This window comes from Martes martes (assembly GCF_963455335.1).
Source record: "Martes martes genome assembly, chromosome: 14".
Taxonomy (NCBI): Eukaryota; Metazoa; Chordata; class Mammalia; order Carnivora; family Mustelidae; genus Martes; species Martes martes.
Window position 1 is genome coordinate 77,345,524 of NC_137902.1, and position 17,388 is coordinate 77,362,911.

A 17,388-nucleotide genomic window follows, 5' to 3' on the forward strand; every position below is an offset into this window, starting at 1 on the left:
GCTAGAAAAAGACAGCAATCTGGCCTGTCTTATACAATTTCTCCAATGATGCATTTATCTCAATTTTCAATGATAACACAGTACTACACTATTACTTTTGTAACCAATCCCCTGTTGATAGAAAAATAGTTTTCAATTTTACGTAATCTATAAACAATTTTGCAGTGGACATCCTTCCCACACTTGTGCAAATGTATCTCTAGAATACATATCTTAAAGTAGGATTTCTAGAGTAAAAGGAAACACATTTCAAGTGTGATGTGTACTGCCAACCAAAGTTTGTTTTAAATTCTACCAGCTTACACTCCCAACAAAAACATATTACCCAAGTTTTTCCCCAATAATAGGTGTTATCAAATTTTTTATCTCTGCTAAGCTAATAAATGAAAAATGATCCTTACTCATCACCTTAATTTACAGTTATTGGTCATGTTGAGAATCATTTATTATTTTATTTGTTTTTTCTGGAAACTACTGTCGCCATCTTTTGTCCATTTTTCCATCAGGTAATAATTCCTTTTCTTATGGATTTATGAAAACTCCATATATTAGAGAAACTGAGCCTTTGTCTTTGATATAGATGGCATATTTTACAAAATTCCCACCTTTTATTTTTAATATCATTTATCATAAATATTTTAATTTTTGTGTAGTCAAATTTATCAATCTCATATTAATCACTTACTAACATCATTTAACAATAACTTGCATCAAGATGGTCAAGGCAGTAAAGTCAGTAACTGCACAACATCATGGCTGGCTTTGTTATATGCACTGTGTGTCTCTTACTGAACCATTAATTCCATGGCAGCAGGGACTATATCCTGGTCACAGCTGACCCTCACTGCCCAGATCAGGGCATCTTGGACAGCAAGCCCTCAATCTTTTGAACAGATTGGATTCCTATTTAAATCCAGATTGACTGGACTCCAAGTCCACGTTCTCCCAACATGGCGCAGTTTCTGTTACAGAGGACGCCCTTTGAGAAGACGGTAAGAGGAATAGAGATTCAAGACACTTGGGAAATAACGAACAAAATGGAAAAAGAAGCTTCCTGAAGAGAGATATTAAGAGAAAGCGAGAGAGACAGAGACAAAGAGGTATGTGTGGGGGATTAACAAAAACTCTCAGGAGTAGCAATGTGGAAATATAAAAGTTAAAGTTAAGAGTGTGTGTGTGTGTGTGTGTGTGTGTGTGTTTGGAAAGTACATTCAGAACTTAAGTCTCCTGCTGCATGAAAAAATTAGTTTAAAAGCCACAAAATAGGCATGTGTCTGAAATCAGTATGTATTATCTTATTGATATATATGCTTACTATACTGTTACCCTCTTTTCAGATGTGAGTATTAGGGAATTTTATTTGTGTCAATTTTAAGTAATATCTCCCTCAAATCCTTGCTTAATCAAACAAGATGTAAATAATTAAGGAAGATACACATATTTAAGAAATATGTTCTGTATATCTACTTATTGATCTTTAAGATAGTTATGTATGTACTGTCTATCAAACCTCTTATATTGACTAATTCCAGACATTCTGGAAGAAGATTACAGGATGGAAGGCACCCAAAGCTCAGAGACTAGAGACAAAGTGAGTGAGGTCACAGGTGAGAAGGGAGACAGAGACCAGACATGGGGCTTGAGTATTCCAAACACTACAACAGGAAGGGTGCATACCAAGTACCTGAGAGTCAGTGGAAATTTATGATGAATTTCTGAGGGTTCCCCAATGTCTCCAATAAAGATTGGTGGAGAGAAGGCACAGAGTCAGATTAACCAGAAATCTTACAGCATCCACTTATCAATGTGATTCTCAAGTATTCACCAAATACCAGCTATGCACTAGATGTGGAGGGTACGGGTGTAAGACACAGGTGTGTTCAGGGAATTCATGGAACAATGGAATATAAAACGTTCAGCCTGGAGGGGACTATGAAGAGAACTTTATTTCCTCCTTTTTCTGATGAGGAAACCAAGAGCCACCATGTATCTACAATAAGCACGATGCTACTTCTTTATATTTTCAAAATCCAGAACTTCCCTTGCTATAGCCAACAGTTCCAAGTGAAGTTTCTTTTCTAAGGTGTATGTATTTACTTTTTAAATGATTTTATTTATTTATTTGAGAGAGAGAAAGAGAGTGTGTGAGCACACAAATGTGGGGAGGGGCAGAGGGAGAGGGAGGAACAGGTTCCCCACTGAGCAGGGAGCCCGATGTGGGACTCGATCTCAGGACCCCAGGATCACAACCTGAGCTGATGGCAGACACTTAACCGACTGAGCCAGCCAGGCCCCCTCTAAGGCATATTTAGAAGGCAAAAATTGTAAGAACAGAAACAGAAGTCAAAGAAGGAAGTTTTACTATGCTAATGAGGATGAGGATGGTAATAAAAGCATCCTAAGGCCGGGGGTAGGGGGAGCAAAGGGAATAACGAGAAGGAGAGCGATAAGACACTATGTTAAGCATTTGACATACCTTACTATATTTAAGCCATCAACATCATCATAAAGGGAGTATTATAGCCATGCAAAGGTGATATGTAGAACAACAGGTATCACTCACTACGCGCCTGGTGTTCTCAGTACGTCACATCCCCTTGGGGGATTGCATGATAAACCTCCGGAGCAGGCACTCTAGATTCAGTGTTGCAGGTGAAGAAACAAACTGTAAGTTTAGTCATCTGTTCAAGGTCATACAAGTAGGAGAGCTTTAATTATGAGACCTTGTGGCTTAAAGAAGGGTCATTTTCTCAGAGACTGTTGCCTATGGATTAAAGATTAAGCCTTTTTTTTTTTTTTTCCAAGAATAAGACACAATGGTGGGGAAGTAGCAGGTGCACTGGCGTGTAATACAGTGATGCAATGACCACGTCTAAGCTATTATAGGAAAATCTAACCTCCCTGGGAATCTCTAATACACTTATTGAATAATTCAAACAATATTTATTGAGTGCCAACTCTGTTTACACATGGTGCTACGTGGCAGACAAAAGCACTCGGATTAGAATTTAGTCGATAAAACCTTTTGGATGAGTCAAGTATCTAAGCTAACATTTGAGCCGGACACTTCCGCATCTTCCCCAGAATTTTCTGCAATGTTCACCTCTGTATGGCAGCCAAGCAATCCAAGGCCTTGGCCCCAGTTCCAGGAGTGAGTCCTTGATCAGTCAGAGCCAGTGTTAGTGAAATTCCTACCCTTCCTTGCAAGAATGATGAGCTCAGGAAAGACAACAGATACAGTCTGGGCTAATGAGATGAAAGAGGTGATTTGCTAGGGGTTTTAAGAAACGGCATGCTCTTCCCTAAGAGGTAATTTCCAGGAGCAGCCTCTTTCATGTTTTGCCTGTCAGAGAGGGAATCTGCAGCAGTGGGAGCTGAGGGCAGCCCACGGAGGCCACACAAGGGAAGTGAGTATTGGAGGAAACTGACCTTTGTGGAAGGCAGAACAAATATAAAGAAGTGGCTTCTGGATGCCATGATGAAGCCGTTGAGTACACCCACTGGCCGACGTCCAGCTCTACCACCCAATAAATGCCCTCCACCACGTGAGCCACTTTGAGCTGAGGCTGTAATCTGCAAGTGGACATATCCTAAGAGAGCCATCATCTTTCCACCTGCAACAACTGCTTCTTCCCCCTCCACACTCTGAATAAACCATTTAAAAATCGTATCTTTATCTATGGTCTCATTAAAAATAAAACCATGAAACCGATTCTGATGAGGAGTGGTGCTCCCACTCTCCACGTTTCCAGCATTTTGTAGAATTCATTACTACTACTCCATTAGGTTCTAAATCAATGAGATTTAATCCCCAAAGAAGTCTGCGAAGGGAAAAGGAGTATAAGCTTGAGGAAACATAGCCCAAAATGATAAAACTGAGATGTTGACTTTGCTGGATTAAACTTTTTCTATGATTTTAGAAAAATTATTAGAGTTGTCTCTGTACATTTTTATTCTTATGGATACATGAACACATGGACCTGTTGAAATGAAAAATGTAACAGACTATGGAAAGAGCTGATATGAAATTGTCAGTAAGATGTGCATTGTCTAGATGTTTCCAAAAGAACACTGTCTGCACATAATCCTTCCTACCCTCAAACACACACAGATGAAGCACCTCTTGACCTGAGCAACTAGAATGTCACAGAAAGAATCCCATGTCATAACAAGTGAAGATGTTAAATTGTGGTGTTGAAACACATCCATACACCAGCCTCTACCAAATACAGAAACTCACCACTGTAATTTCTTCACTGGAAAAGACATGCAGCCTCTAGAATGTGGCATCATAAAATCCTTGTCCTAATGATTTCATAGGTAAAATAACAAATCCAGATTCCTAGAAAGCCTCTGTGGCCTAGTCATGCTCAAAGAAATGCTAGTCAGTGTCACCCCTTATTCTAAAAGTATCAAAATACCTGTGTTTAATTTTAATGGCAGATCAAATAGCCCACCTAAAGGGAGCATATTAGAAATGCTAGCAGGCACAGGAGTTCTATTTGCTAAATAGTATTATTAAGTTTTAATGAGTTTCAATTCAATTATAGAGAATTTCCAAATATTTTGATACCTTTCATTCTTCACACACACACACACATGCCTCAAGACTTCTTTTCTCTACTTAGGGATATACTTTCCTACTCTATCAGAACTCAATTTATTTTATTAGTCAACCTTTACTGAGTATCTGCCATGTGCTAGACATGGAGTTAAAGGACAGAGACGTAAAAATCAGAGAAGGTGCCATTCTTGCCCTGGAGATCATAGGCACCTATGTAACTAAGAAATGGGTAAGTGTTACAACACAAGTAAATACTAAGTGCCAAGAAAGCAGAGAGAGAGAGAGAGAGGAGGAGGAGGAGGAGGAGGAGGAACTGTTCAATCATGCTATAGAGTTAGAAAAAACATTAACTTCAAAAAAGTCATGCATGAACTGAGCCTCGAAGCATATACAGGAATTTTGGAAAAGAGGGGAGTAGGAAAATGTTACCGAAGCATGGACAGGGCACTCAGAAATGGGTACAGCTAGAGAAAAGGGAAAGAGTGGCAAAGATCAGGCTGGAAGAGTTCACCAGGACCTCACATACCAGGCGGAGCAAGTTAAACTTCACCTTCTGGAATGATGGGAAAAGGTAAGAAATTTCTAAATGGAAGAGTTGTGCAGTCACAGTGTATCAGATGAGTCTGGGATTTTGTAAGTGAGGGTGAGTGAAGACAGAGGTCATTCTCCATTGGTCTCTTGTTTTTGCATGTCTAGTAAAGGGGCCACTGAAAGCCTTTCTTACAGGCTTTATTTTCAAGGATATTTGTAGCAAGCAGCCTTAGATGATGATGATGTCTCCATCCAAAGCAAAAGGGCGGGCAGGCGTATTTCCAGTGTAACTGAATTGTACTCCCTAAGCTCACAATTCTTTTCCTGTGACTCAATCCACTACATGTCAACCGTCCCCTTCATACTGTCCTGCGAAAAGTGGGATTTGAAGAACTGGCCTCCAAATGCTGATATTTTGGCTTCATCCACTGCTTTGAGAAATAAACTATTTTTCTTTATCCTCATTGGAGGTCAGCTCACTAGCTTGCAAGTTCATAGTTCCTAACAAGACACAAGTGAAAGCTAGTTGAATAGCACAGGCCAAAAATACTAAGGACGTAGGTTTGCATATAGTCAATAGGAATGCAGCACCAAACACCACAAGCATTTCTTCATTTACTTCAAGCACACCTAGAAGGTGCAAATGCAAATCTCAAAAAGACTACAGGAGGTGAAGGGGAAAGCTCCTGACAAGATTCTTGTGAGGGAGAAAGAGGGGTCTTGTGGGACTAAACTGAGAATCGGAGAGGAAATATTTGATGCATATTCACACAGAGGTCCCTCACCCACAAACTCACACCCTTGAAGACTCCCCTCCATAAATCAGAGGTCAATTTACTGCTCTGGCCGCATTCCACACTCCGAGATGGATGTAAGTACAACAAACATCACTTGGCTTTAAGCGCAACAACAGTAAACACCAAAAGCATCGATGAAAAAGCTTATCATGAAACTACATTACCTGCTATGTGATCATTTGAAATAGATGTGAGTCAGCTGCCTTGAAAACCGTCATACTTCTTACCTAGCAACTCATAGAGAGAATTCAGAATCGACTTCCAGGACTCGCCGGCTTCTCTCCCGGCGACATCAGCAAAGTGGGCCGCGCTGCTGTACACGTGCAGCCTGTCTATACACTCGAGCACGAGGTTGATCATTCCCTGGAAGGTTAATACAAATTACCATAAGAAACTGTGATTCTGTTCACAGACCAAAAAAATGCTAGGTTGATTCATTAAAAAAAAAAAAAAAAAAAAAGTCTGGCTTAAAGTAAGACTGTTAATCATCAAGAAAATTGAGGTCCTATTACTTAAATGTCAGGAAGAAAAACACTTGTATGTGAAATAAAATGTTCTTGACATAATTCAAGTGGTTTTTAAATCCCGAGGGCTATTCTCGAATAGAAGGAGGAGAGCAATACAAAGGTACGTGCTTTCTACTTCGATTTGTGAGGTTTACTAGTGGATTAATGGATCAGTCACAACTGTATTATTGTATCATGAGTAAATGAAGAGGTTCAGAGAATGCCACCACAAGATATGCCACGTTGGCACAAGGGTTATTTGGAGCTGAAGGCAGTTGAGAAAAAGCAGACACAAGAAAAATTCTCTGCCCTTTTTCCTCCTCCAAGAAGGACAGAAGATGTTAATCATAAGAAACAAGGCCCAACATCTATCAGCCCAAAATCTTCACAGACGAATCTACGTAACTTCACTAACTCACCCTTCACTTCCACTAAGTGCCCCCAGGTATTCACCTTCCCACAACTTACTGCCCCTAGAAGCTCAAAACTCCTTTTCTTTGTCTCTTTCCTTTTCTACAAATGTACTGTCCCTCTGTTAAGACGCTGTATAAGCCCGAGTTCTAACCACTCCTTTGAGTTGCTCATCACTGAGTGCTCCCATGGATATGTGTGATTCACATGTTAATACATCTTGTTTTCTCTTAAATATCTGTCTTTGGTCATGCTAATCTGCAGGATCCCAACCAATGAACCTAAGAGAAGTAGAGGAAAATGACTTCTTTTCCTCTATTAGAAAAGCATAAGAGCTAAGAAACCTTGTTCTTAGGATAGGCATCATTATGATCATAATCATTATCATTATTTTTAATATTAAATGAAAGATCTAATAAATGAAGAAAAGCTCATGACAAGAGATCTTTAAAGCACATTAAAAATGTATTACAGAGCTTTGTAAGATGCTGTCTACATTTGAACTTATGTTTTTATTATTATTGCTAGATCAAGGTTGCCAAAATGAGGCAAAGCATATAAAAGGAAGAGCTAGTTTAAGTTGATTGATCAAGGGAACCTATTTCTCACAGAGTTGTAAAAGGCACCAGGAACCTATGCCCATTTCTAGATCCCCATCTATGCCATCTTCTGTGAGAAATTAAAAAAAAAAAAAATCCAAATCAATACTTCAAAATTTCACACCCTAGTATTTCATTTTAGTTTTTCAGGATACTAAATGAACATAGCATAGTCTAACATTTTGGCACACACCAAACGTAAAGGGCCCACCAAACTACTCCATGTTGTTACTGGCTCATGCTGACCTGCCCTGTGCTTTCACACCACTATGGTCTCTAAACACATCAGTTTTGTATACACAGTAAAAGTCCTCAAAAATTAATGTGAATTTCAAAGACCTTTGACAGAAAATCAGGAAATGGTTTTAAAAGTAGAAGAATGTAGAGTTAAGGCTTATGGATCTTCAGCAATATTCTCTAATCTGTTTTCTTAGATGCTTTTACAGAGATAGTTTTACTCAGCCACATTTATTATTCCACATACAGGGAGCACTGAGAAGAATTCGAGCACCTGCTGAGCTGGCCTGATTTACCAGCTCACCTCTGACATCCTCCCACTGAAACTCTTGAATATACGGTACTAATTCCAACACTCATTTTAGGATCAGTACACATATCCCTCAGTCCTTCTGTTATTCTGTCTATGAAATATGGCACTTGAGCTCTTTTTAACTGGAATGTGCATGAAATAAAATCACACACAAAAACTGAACACACATAGAAGTAGTAAGTGGAGTTGCTCTAAGCAGAGAGCCCTGAGCTTTGCGTCCCCAGGTGGCCTGCCCTCTCCTGGACAGACCCATACAAAGTTTCCTGTGGATCCACAGGCACGTCCAAGTAGCCTCAAGAACTTCTGGAATAGTCTAAAAACCTTCTTGTTTTTCAAAGCCCGTATTCATTTAGACACTTCAAGATATTGCATTTATATAATGAACACAAAGTAAACTGCAGTGCAATAAACAATCGGCATGACAGCTGAGCAGACAGCAAACTAAAATGTCTTTTGCCAGGGGAGGGAAGTGTTCCATTTTTTTTTTAAGTGAGTACTCTCTGACAGAGAAACAAAACTAATTGTAGGATTCCTCCAAGGCCTGGTTCCCTTATGCCACAGTTTACCTGCTCATCCAACTCAAAATGCAAACCTGTCAGAGAAATTCCCCACAGAGAGGTTGTTTTCCTGAGACAGCAGCATAGAAGAGACGAACGTCGGTAGAAACTCACCTCTTCCTGGAAGAGATTCTGCCGGTTCTTCAGAGCTCGCAATCTGTTCTGCTTGTCTTCATGCTCTAAATGCTCGTCTGGGGGGTGAAAGTAACCAATCAGGTCCTGCAGACTTAGACTCACAGATTCTATAGGGAGGTCCACCGCGGAAGCCTTCACTTTCTTGCTGAGTGCATCAAGGCCCCTAAAATAAATAGCAAACATTTCTCTGTATCAGCGATCTGCAATCTTACTGATTTTTTAGACCACAGAAGATGTAATGCTTTATTCTCTGTCCCTACACCTCTGGAAAAGGAACCCATAAGCAAGGTCCTAGTTTTCCTCCAACAGCAGTAATGAATATATTCAAATAAAAAATTCTAAACTTGGTCAAGTGTATATGAAGCTGTATTAGAACCACCAGCATCAAGAGAAACTCACCTAGACAAAAACCTAAAGGGCCTCAAGAACCAATTCCTACAAAGCCCATGGTATCACTATTTAGAAACCAGTTGATTTGCATTTTAAAATCACTACGTACACTTCAAGGTTTAAGATGCAGCTTCCCAGCTTCAGAATTCTGACTGCACTTGTTCTGTTTTTTGTTTGCGGAGAAGGAACTGTTAACTGTTAACGATCAGGGACCTTCACCGCCATTAGGAAAATTCCTGCCTGTTTAAAAATACGTTCCAGTGATGTTAATTTTTAGAATTTTCTCAATCAGAAAATAGTATATAAAAATGCTTTTCTCTTATCTGACAAAAAAGTATTTAAAACTGGATTAAGAAATATCGTGTTGCGGGACGCCTGGGTGGCTCAGTTGGTTAAGCCACTGCCTTCGGCTCAGGTCATGATCCCAGGGTCCTGGAATCGAGTCCCGCATCGGGTTCCTTGCTCTGCAGGGAGCCTGCTTCTCTCGCTGCCTCTGCCTGCCTCTCTGACTGCTTGTGTGTACTCTCTCTCTCTCTCTCTCTCTCTGGCGAATAAATAAAATCTTAAAAAATAAAAAAAAAAAAAAGAAATATCGTGTTGCATTTTCTTCAAAGAAAAACATATTACTGGCATGTCAATGTGTTAAGTTGATAAGCTTTCTGAGATTCTGAGTTTTGAAATTCACAGTTTTGAATGTATCTGGAAAGAACTTTAAAATATGGTATCTGTAAATAAAAATCCTTTCAAGATAAGGGATGCCTGGGTGGCTCAGTTGGTGAAGCATCTGCCTTCGGCTCAGGTCATGATCCCAGGGTCCTGGGATCGAGCCCCACATCGGGCTCTCTGCTCAATGGGGAGCCTGCTTCTCCCTCTCTGTCTGCCTGCCACCCCACCTACTTATGCTCTTTCTCTCTGCCAAATATATCAATAAAATCTTCAAAATCATTTCAAATAAGAAGTTTGTTAAAAAAAAAAATACAACAGACACCATAAAATAATTGGAGAAAGCATCTACAATAGTTGATAAAGTGATACTCATATTAGGTATGACAAAATTTAATGCATAAAATATTATACTTCCTTTCCTTTTCTCTGCAACAGCAAAATTATATGGCAATATTTTATTCCAAAGAAATGTCTCTGGCTAATTATCTGTTTTAGAATTTACATTTTAAAAACAATAAGGGCCTCATAAATGAAAATTAGCTTATCTTTGAATTTACAATGCTCACAAATATTTAAACTGCATCATCAATTACATAAAGATTACAAATAATTTTGAAATAGTTGATTTCAGCTTTTTAAAGAGTAGAAATAGGAAAACTGTACAACTCTTCTAAAGTTTTTGTCAGCAGTTTCATTACAATCCATTACATGGAACTTATCTATTGCCTAGTTTTATCATCTCTATAAGTCTTTCTATGCCCAAAAAGTAAAATAAATGACTTTTCAGAAGAAAACTATTTCTCCTCTTCTACAATGAAAATTTATATACAATGATATACTTCTGTTTTAAACATTTTATCCTATTACACTTAAGTTGAACCATAAATATATTTATAAAGAAGTCAAACTCAACTCTCACACTAAAGTGAATGAAATTCAAAGTTATTCATATATAGTATCTACATTTTTTAAAAGATTTTTTTATTTGAGAGAGAGAGAGCAAGTGCGTGGGCCAAGAACCCATGTGTGTGGCAGGGGGATGGTGGGGGAGGGGAGATGAACAAGCAGACTCCCTACTCAGTGTGAGCTGGAAAGGAACCTCAATCCCACAACCCGAGATCATGACCCAAGCCAAAACAAACAGCTGGAAACTCAACTGACTGAGTCACCCAGGTACCCCATCAAATTTAATATCTAAATTTTTAAGTGTAAAAAGAAATAATGTCAGTTTTTAGGTTATTAAGTTGAATATATCTGCTATCTGCAATGTAACCATTAAATTACTTTCTAGAAGCCTCTGTCAGACAAATACTATCCAAGACTCCTAAAATTGTTATTTAAGTTTTACAACATCTGTTTCTTATGAAGACATTCATCATCTTAATTTATCAAGAACAAAAAAATGAAGAGAAAAAAATAATTGAGGTAACCAAAGGTAGTAAACTCATACTATATCAGAGCAAAAGTTAAAGTCATGAATTTCATCTCTACATTTTGTACTTTGAGGATCAAAAAATATTACTGCTGAATACAGATTCCTCCCTAATATAATTACTTTGAGAATACATTCATTAATATACCTAAAGGAAAAGAAGGTTTCGTATGTTTTTCTTGCAGTTGAGAAAAACAGAGCCCTTCTCACAACACAAATGCAAACACACACACACACACACAACTCTGCCACCACCACTACCCTGACCTGGAAGACAGAGACCAAAAGGGTCACAAAAAATAAACTGAGGGGCGCCTGGGTGGCTCAGTCAGTTAAGCATCTGACTCTTGGTTTCAGCTCAGGTCATGATCACAGGGTCGTGAGATCAAGCCCCATGTCAGGGTCCACACTCAGTGTGGAGTCTGCATAGAATTCTCTTCCTCTCCCTCTACTCTTTCCCCCATTTGAGCATACACTCCTGCACTCTCTGTCTCTAAAATAAATGAAATCTTAAAAAGAAAAGAAACTACATAAGAAAACACAAATGAAGAAAAACTAAATGACCTTGACTCGCACTCTAAGAAGTAAAAACAGAAGTCTGCCTATGCATTTTTAAAAATTAGGCTCTTAATAGTAAATAAACCTACATTAATAAAATGGATATTTAAAAAAAATTTACTTTGAAAAATACATAGGTGTCAATATTATAAAGACATGGAGATTTTAAAGAATTCTGGTGCTTTCATGATTATGGAAGGATCAAATTATTTTACTTAAAATAACATACCCTTTAAAATATTCTGTAATTATGTAAAATGTTTTAACGTTTCTAAGATACATTAAAGAACTGTATAAATTCAGGAAGTCTAATAGTTCATTAAACACTAATGAGCATATAAGTAAAACTCACATGTATAAAAAACATATGAACATGATGAATTAAATTATGTAATAGGTAAATGACAAAGAAAATAAAGAAATCTGATCAACAAACACGAAATACCTATTTTCACAATTCTTGAACAAATTCAACTTAAAAATTATTAAAAATATATATGTATGTGTGTGCATATATATATATACATATATATATGTATATACATATACACACATGTAAATTTTTTTTCCCCATCAAACTGACAAGTTTAAAGAAACATATGATACATCCATCACAAGTCAGAATGTATATTGGTATAATGTTACCAGGAAACACCTTGACCATGAGCTTGATTTAGTTTGTAGATATGCAACTGTTTCCATTAGGAAGTATGAAAAGTTATTTACTACAGGAATCATTTTAAAATACCATTCAAGGAGTGCCTGGGTGATTTAGTTGCTTAAGAGTCTAACTTTTCGGGGCACCTGAGTGGCTCAGTAGGTTAAAGCCTCTGCCTTCAGCTCAGGTCATGATCCCAGGGTCCTGGGATCAAGCCCCACATCGGGCTCTCTGCTCAGTGGGGAGCCTGCTTCCCTTCCTCTCTCTCTCTGCCTGCCTCTCTGCTTACCTGTGATCTCTTGTCTGTCAAATAAATAAATATAAATCTTTAATAAAAAAAAAAAAAAGAGTCTGACTTTCCATTTCAGCTGAGGTCATGATCTCAGGGTTGTGAGATGGAGTCTTGCGTTGGACTCCACACTGGGCATGGAGCCTGCTTAAGATTCTCTCTCTCCCTCTTCCCCTCTCCATACCCTTTAAAATCAATACATACATATACATATTCATACAGTTCAAAACTCACTAGTATCTAGGCTTCATTACCCTCAGTGTGAAAGGAAATTTAAATAGTTCCAGCAAAAGGGTATATTATAGAATAATCCTGAACTATAGCTACAAATTATAAGTTACACACACAATCTGTAAAAATCACATTCCCTTTTTTAAAAGTTTATTTATAAGAAAGACGTAAAACCATCTGTCATTTTCTAATATGTACTGCCATCCTACCGAATTATAGGTTTACCACCATCGTATAGCTTAGACTTATGAATTTGTAAACCCGATAAGGAAACTGAAATAAAATGTCAAACAACTACTACAACAAAAGAAAATGTACCTTATAAATCTATTGAAAAGGAAGACTGTACTCCGGATGACTCGTGCAGTCCGCGATTCTTCATGCTGAGATCTAGATAAATTCAAGCCATCGTCCATGTGACCTTCATGATGCATAATAGCCTGTAGAAATGCAGAAATAACACCATTACTCCCATCACCTTTCTAAATGGGTGTTAAGAAGATGTGCACTCCAAAGGTAAGCCTTAACAATAAATAGAATCAAAAAGGAGGTACAAGGGGCAGTAAGCTGATATGTCCATTTAAAATAGTGAGCGCAGGTCTCTTAAAAACCACTCACTCAATGTATTGAGTTTTTCTTTTAAAGATGAGACAGTAAATGGGTTGAACAAGAGAGACACCAGAATATTCTCACGTATCTATGTTCAAAGACTGAACTACAATCTAAGCAAACTCTGAACCAAGCAGTAAAGGAAAACATTGCGTTGGTATACTAGTTAGATGGCAGTTCTGAACACAGACTGAGTAATAAGTACTGATCATTGTTTCTAAGGCATCTAAGTTCTTTTAAAAATGCAATTTTATTAGTTTTGTTAGGCTTTATGTTTTTGAGTTTTCTATATAAGTAAAAACATCAGTGTAGAAATCTTAGATGAACAGCTGAATAAAGGCACCTGCAGCCAACACTCCAACCAAGAAAGAGAACATTACAGTACCTGAAAGTCTGCCCTAGTGCTCCCTTACCGTCCCCATCCTCCACACTGATTTCCACCTTCCCAACTCTTCATAGCAAAGCTCAGTCGTGTGCTACACATAAATGGGACTATGTGTACCTAGCTTCCTTCACTCAGTGCTTGTTGCAAGACATTTCAGCACATCTAAGCAGGTGTACTGAACTAAAATTAATAACTAGAATTAAAATTATACACTATCTAGAAAGTAAAGAGGAACTCCTAAGACCAAAATCAATGAGACAGAGCTATGTCTGTATTCAAAGTCAAATCTATAGCCTTAAATGTCTTCATTGACAAAGGAAAAAAATGATTAAAATGAGGGAACATATTAACTGTTTTTAAGATCAAACAAAAACAAACTGGAAAAGTGGAATTAAGGACGATAAAAAGAGGAATAAATGAACTAGAAACCAAATAAAGTGCTAAAAAGGATGAATAACCCAAAATTCGATTCTTTGAGAAGATAAATAGATAAACCTTTCACAAGCCAGAGTAAAGATAAAAATTTTAAAAAGAAAAAAAAAACAAAATAAGATACAAGACACAAAAAGACATTAAAATTGTAGCACTGTCATAAGTCAATACTATTTACTACTCAATGGCGAAAAGGTTAATATCCCAGAGGAAACAAATGGCTTCCTAGTAGATTAAGAATCAAATCAAGTAGGAAATTTCATGAGATCAACTTATTTAAAAGAGACTAGAAAGGAAATTTAGGAGTTGGTATTTAAAAATCCTAGGTTTACAAGCAAACGCTAATGAATCTTCAAAGAATAGAAAATTTTCACAGTAAACTGGTCCTGACCAGAGGTCAGGAAACTATGGCCTGTTGCCTTTTTAAGTACAGCCTGTGAGTGTTAAATGAATTTTACATTTTTATATGGTTGAAAAAGACCAAAAAAAGAATATTGTGTGACATATGAAAATTCCATGAAATTCAACTTTTAGTATCCCTAACAAAGAAAAATTAATTTTAACTCTGAATATATATGTAATAATTCTAAATAAAATATAAATAAGATCTAATAATATTTAAAAAGCATAATAAACTATGGCCAAATAGGATTTCATCTATGCTTTTACAGATTCTTCATAATGTCTATTACCTTATTTACCAACAAATTGAAGGACACTAAAATATGATTTATAATTCCTTTAAATGATAAAATTCAGCAATAATTCCTAAGTTTTTAAAAAGCCAGGAAAACAGGAGTAGCAGGATATCATTTACATATAAACTATGTCAATTCTCTATAGGATTCAAGAAGGTATAACTTCTGTGAAACAGGAGTGAAGATTCACAATAAGAAAGCACACGAGATGAGCATGCGGAATAGATGAAAAACAGAAAGCTGACATAAAAAAGTGATTGGGGGCGAGACCATGAAATATTACAAGAAAAGTGAAATTTCAAAGGCTCTGAAAGAATTTAAGGATACAAGCACCAAACACAACAAAATGAGTAATTTGGAGGACACAACTGAGAAGCCAGATCTAGAAACTAGGAAGGAAGGTAAGAATACAGAAAGAGAAGATGGCCAACATGGAGAAGAGGAACAAGCCCATTTACTGAGAAAGAAACTAACAAACAGAAGGGAAACAGAAACCAAAGATATACTTGTACAATTCTCCCAATTTTAAAAAGACCTACATGTGTGAATTAAAAATTCTTGGTGACAGATGTTTTCAGATTTTCTTAAAAAGGTAATACATTATATAAACTGTATACTATTTGTAATATTCTGGTGTCATCTGTGCATTACTCTACAACCAATTAATTTATATTTTAGCAGCAAAACATGAATATTCACATAATATAGGATATATTAAAGCTATGAATAGTGATTCAGACATTTTTTTAACTAATCAAGTTTTTATTTATATAAAGCAACATAAAGCCAGTTTCAAATATATAAAAATCTGGCAAATATATGACCAACATGCTTTTCTTGAAAATTAAAACGATTTGAAGCCACTAGCTAACTGGGAAGTATATAAAACTTAGGAGATCTGGACTAAGAGGTTCTCATATACCGTGACCACAATAAAGTCTTCCCCTAAGGATTTAATATGGTAGATGGTTCTCCAAGTGGTAATAAGTCTACCATAGAGATTTTACTAGATTTTCTCATCTATGGCCTATAAAGTCTGTCTTCTCTAACTTAAGACTGGTTAGCTTCTCAACACCCTTAGCTTTCTAAAAGGAAATTTCTATTCTAGCCGATGATGGTGAGTCTAAGTCCCACTTTGACTTTAACCCTTGGTTAAGGAATAAGAGAGCAGAGTAATTATTAAGAACCCCAGCATAACTGCAATGGACGGAAGACAGAGAAAGGACTGATTAAGCAATGATCTTGTGGAATTACCACAGGAAGTAAAGCTCATCCATGATGGGTTTTGAACATGGCAGTCATAAAGCCAGAATAGATTGGAAAGAAATAAGACTGAAGGCAAGCAGACACACTGGTTAAGAGGCTCTAGAAATCATGCACACAAGGGATGACAAAGGCTGAACCAGATCTGCAGGGATGTGGTGGAGGGAATTACTTTGAGGTCCACTTAGAAGAAAAAATTTCCAGGGCTTGGCGTTTTCATTGAATTTAGCAGAATGGGGAAAGGTAATTGTGGGAACTCTTGGTATTTAATTCCCAGACAACATATTTAAAAGACATATGTAGAGTTTGGTTTAAAATGTTCCTCTTTACAATAAGCCAGAAATCATTTTATTTGCAACTATTTTAATTTATAATAAAAACTATGCCATGAGGTGTATGATTTTAAAAAAATTCATTCAGGTGGTACTTGGGCAAAAAAGGATTGAAGACAATTGTTTAAGCCATATATATAAATATATACATATATTTTTTAAGTATTGTGAATATATGTGTGTGTGTGTGTGTATGTATATGTGTATGTATGTATGTGTGTGTGTGTGTGTGTGTGTGTATATATATATATATATATATATATTTTGCATTTACCACTTAAGTATACGGAATGGGGAAATGGCACCTGACGTTTCTAGTGATCTTTTTTTTTAAGATTTTTTTTTTTTTAATTTATTCATTTGTCAGAGAGAGTGAGCACAGGCAGACAGAGAGGCAGGTAGAGGCAGAGGGAGAAGCAGGCTCCCCGCTGAGCAAGGAACTGGATGTGGGACTCGATCCCAAGACCCTGGGATCATGACCTGAGCCGAAGGCAGCCACTTAACCAACTGAGCCACCCAGGCATCCCTCTAGTGATCTTCTGATTAAAACTTATTTCTATCTTTGCAAAAATATGACAGAGCCCCTGGGTGGCTCAGCAGGTTAAGTGTCCCACTCTTGGTTGCAGCTCAGGTCATGGTCTTTGAGGTCCTAGGATGGGGCCCTGCATCAGGTTCTACACTCAGTGGGGAGTCTGCTTGAGATTCTTCCTCCCTGCTCCCCCCACTCTCTGTCTCTGTCTCTCAAATAAATACACCTCTAAAAAATGTGCCTATATGTTACCATTTCTACCTATA

General features: G+C 37.3%; 1 protein-coding gene across 1 annotated transcript in view; it reads right to left on the reverse strand.

The window, feature by feature from the left end:
- The window catches only part of RYR2 (ryanodine receptor 2), a gene marked incomplete at its 5' end in the record, with an annotated part of 631,749 nt that overhangs the window by 336,170 nt on the left and 278,191 nt on the right, over nucleotides 1-17,388 (reverse strand). The window contains 3 exons of the mRNA XM_080822946.1: nucleotides 6,120-6,255; nucleotides 8,630-8,813; nucleotides 13,193-13,314. Of these exons, the coding sequence (XP_080679072.1) occupies nucleotides 6,120-6,255; nucleotides 8,630-8,813; nucleotides 13,193-13,314 (442 nt within the window). The remainder of the gene's footprint in view (nucleotides 1-6,119; nucleotides 6,256-8,629; nucleotides 8,814-13,192; nucleotides 13,315-17,388) is intronic.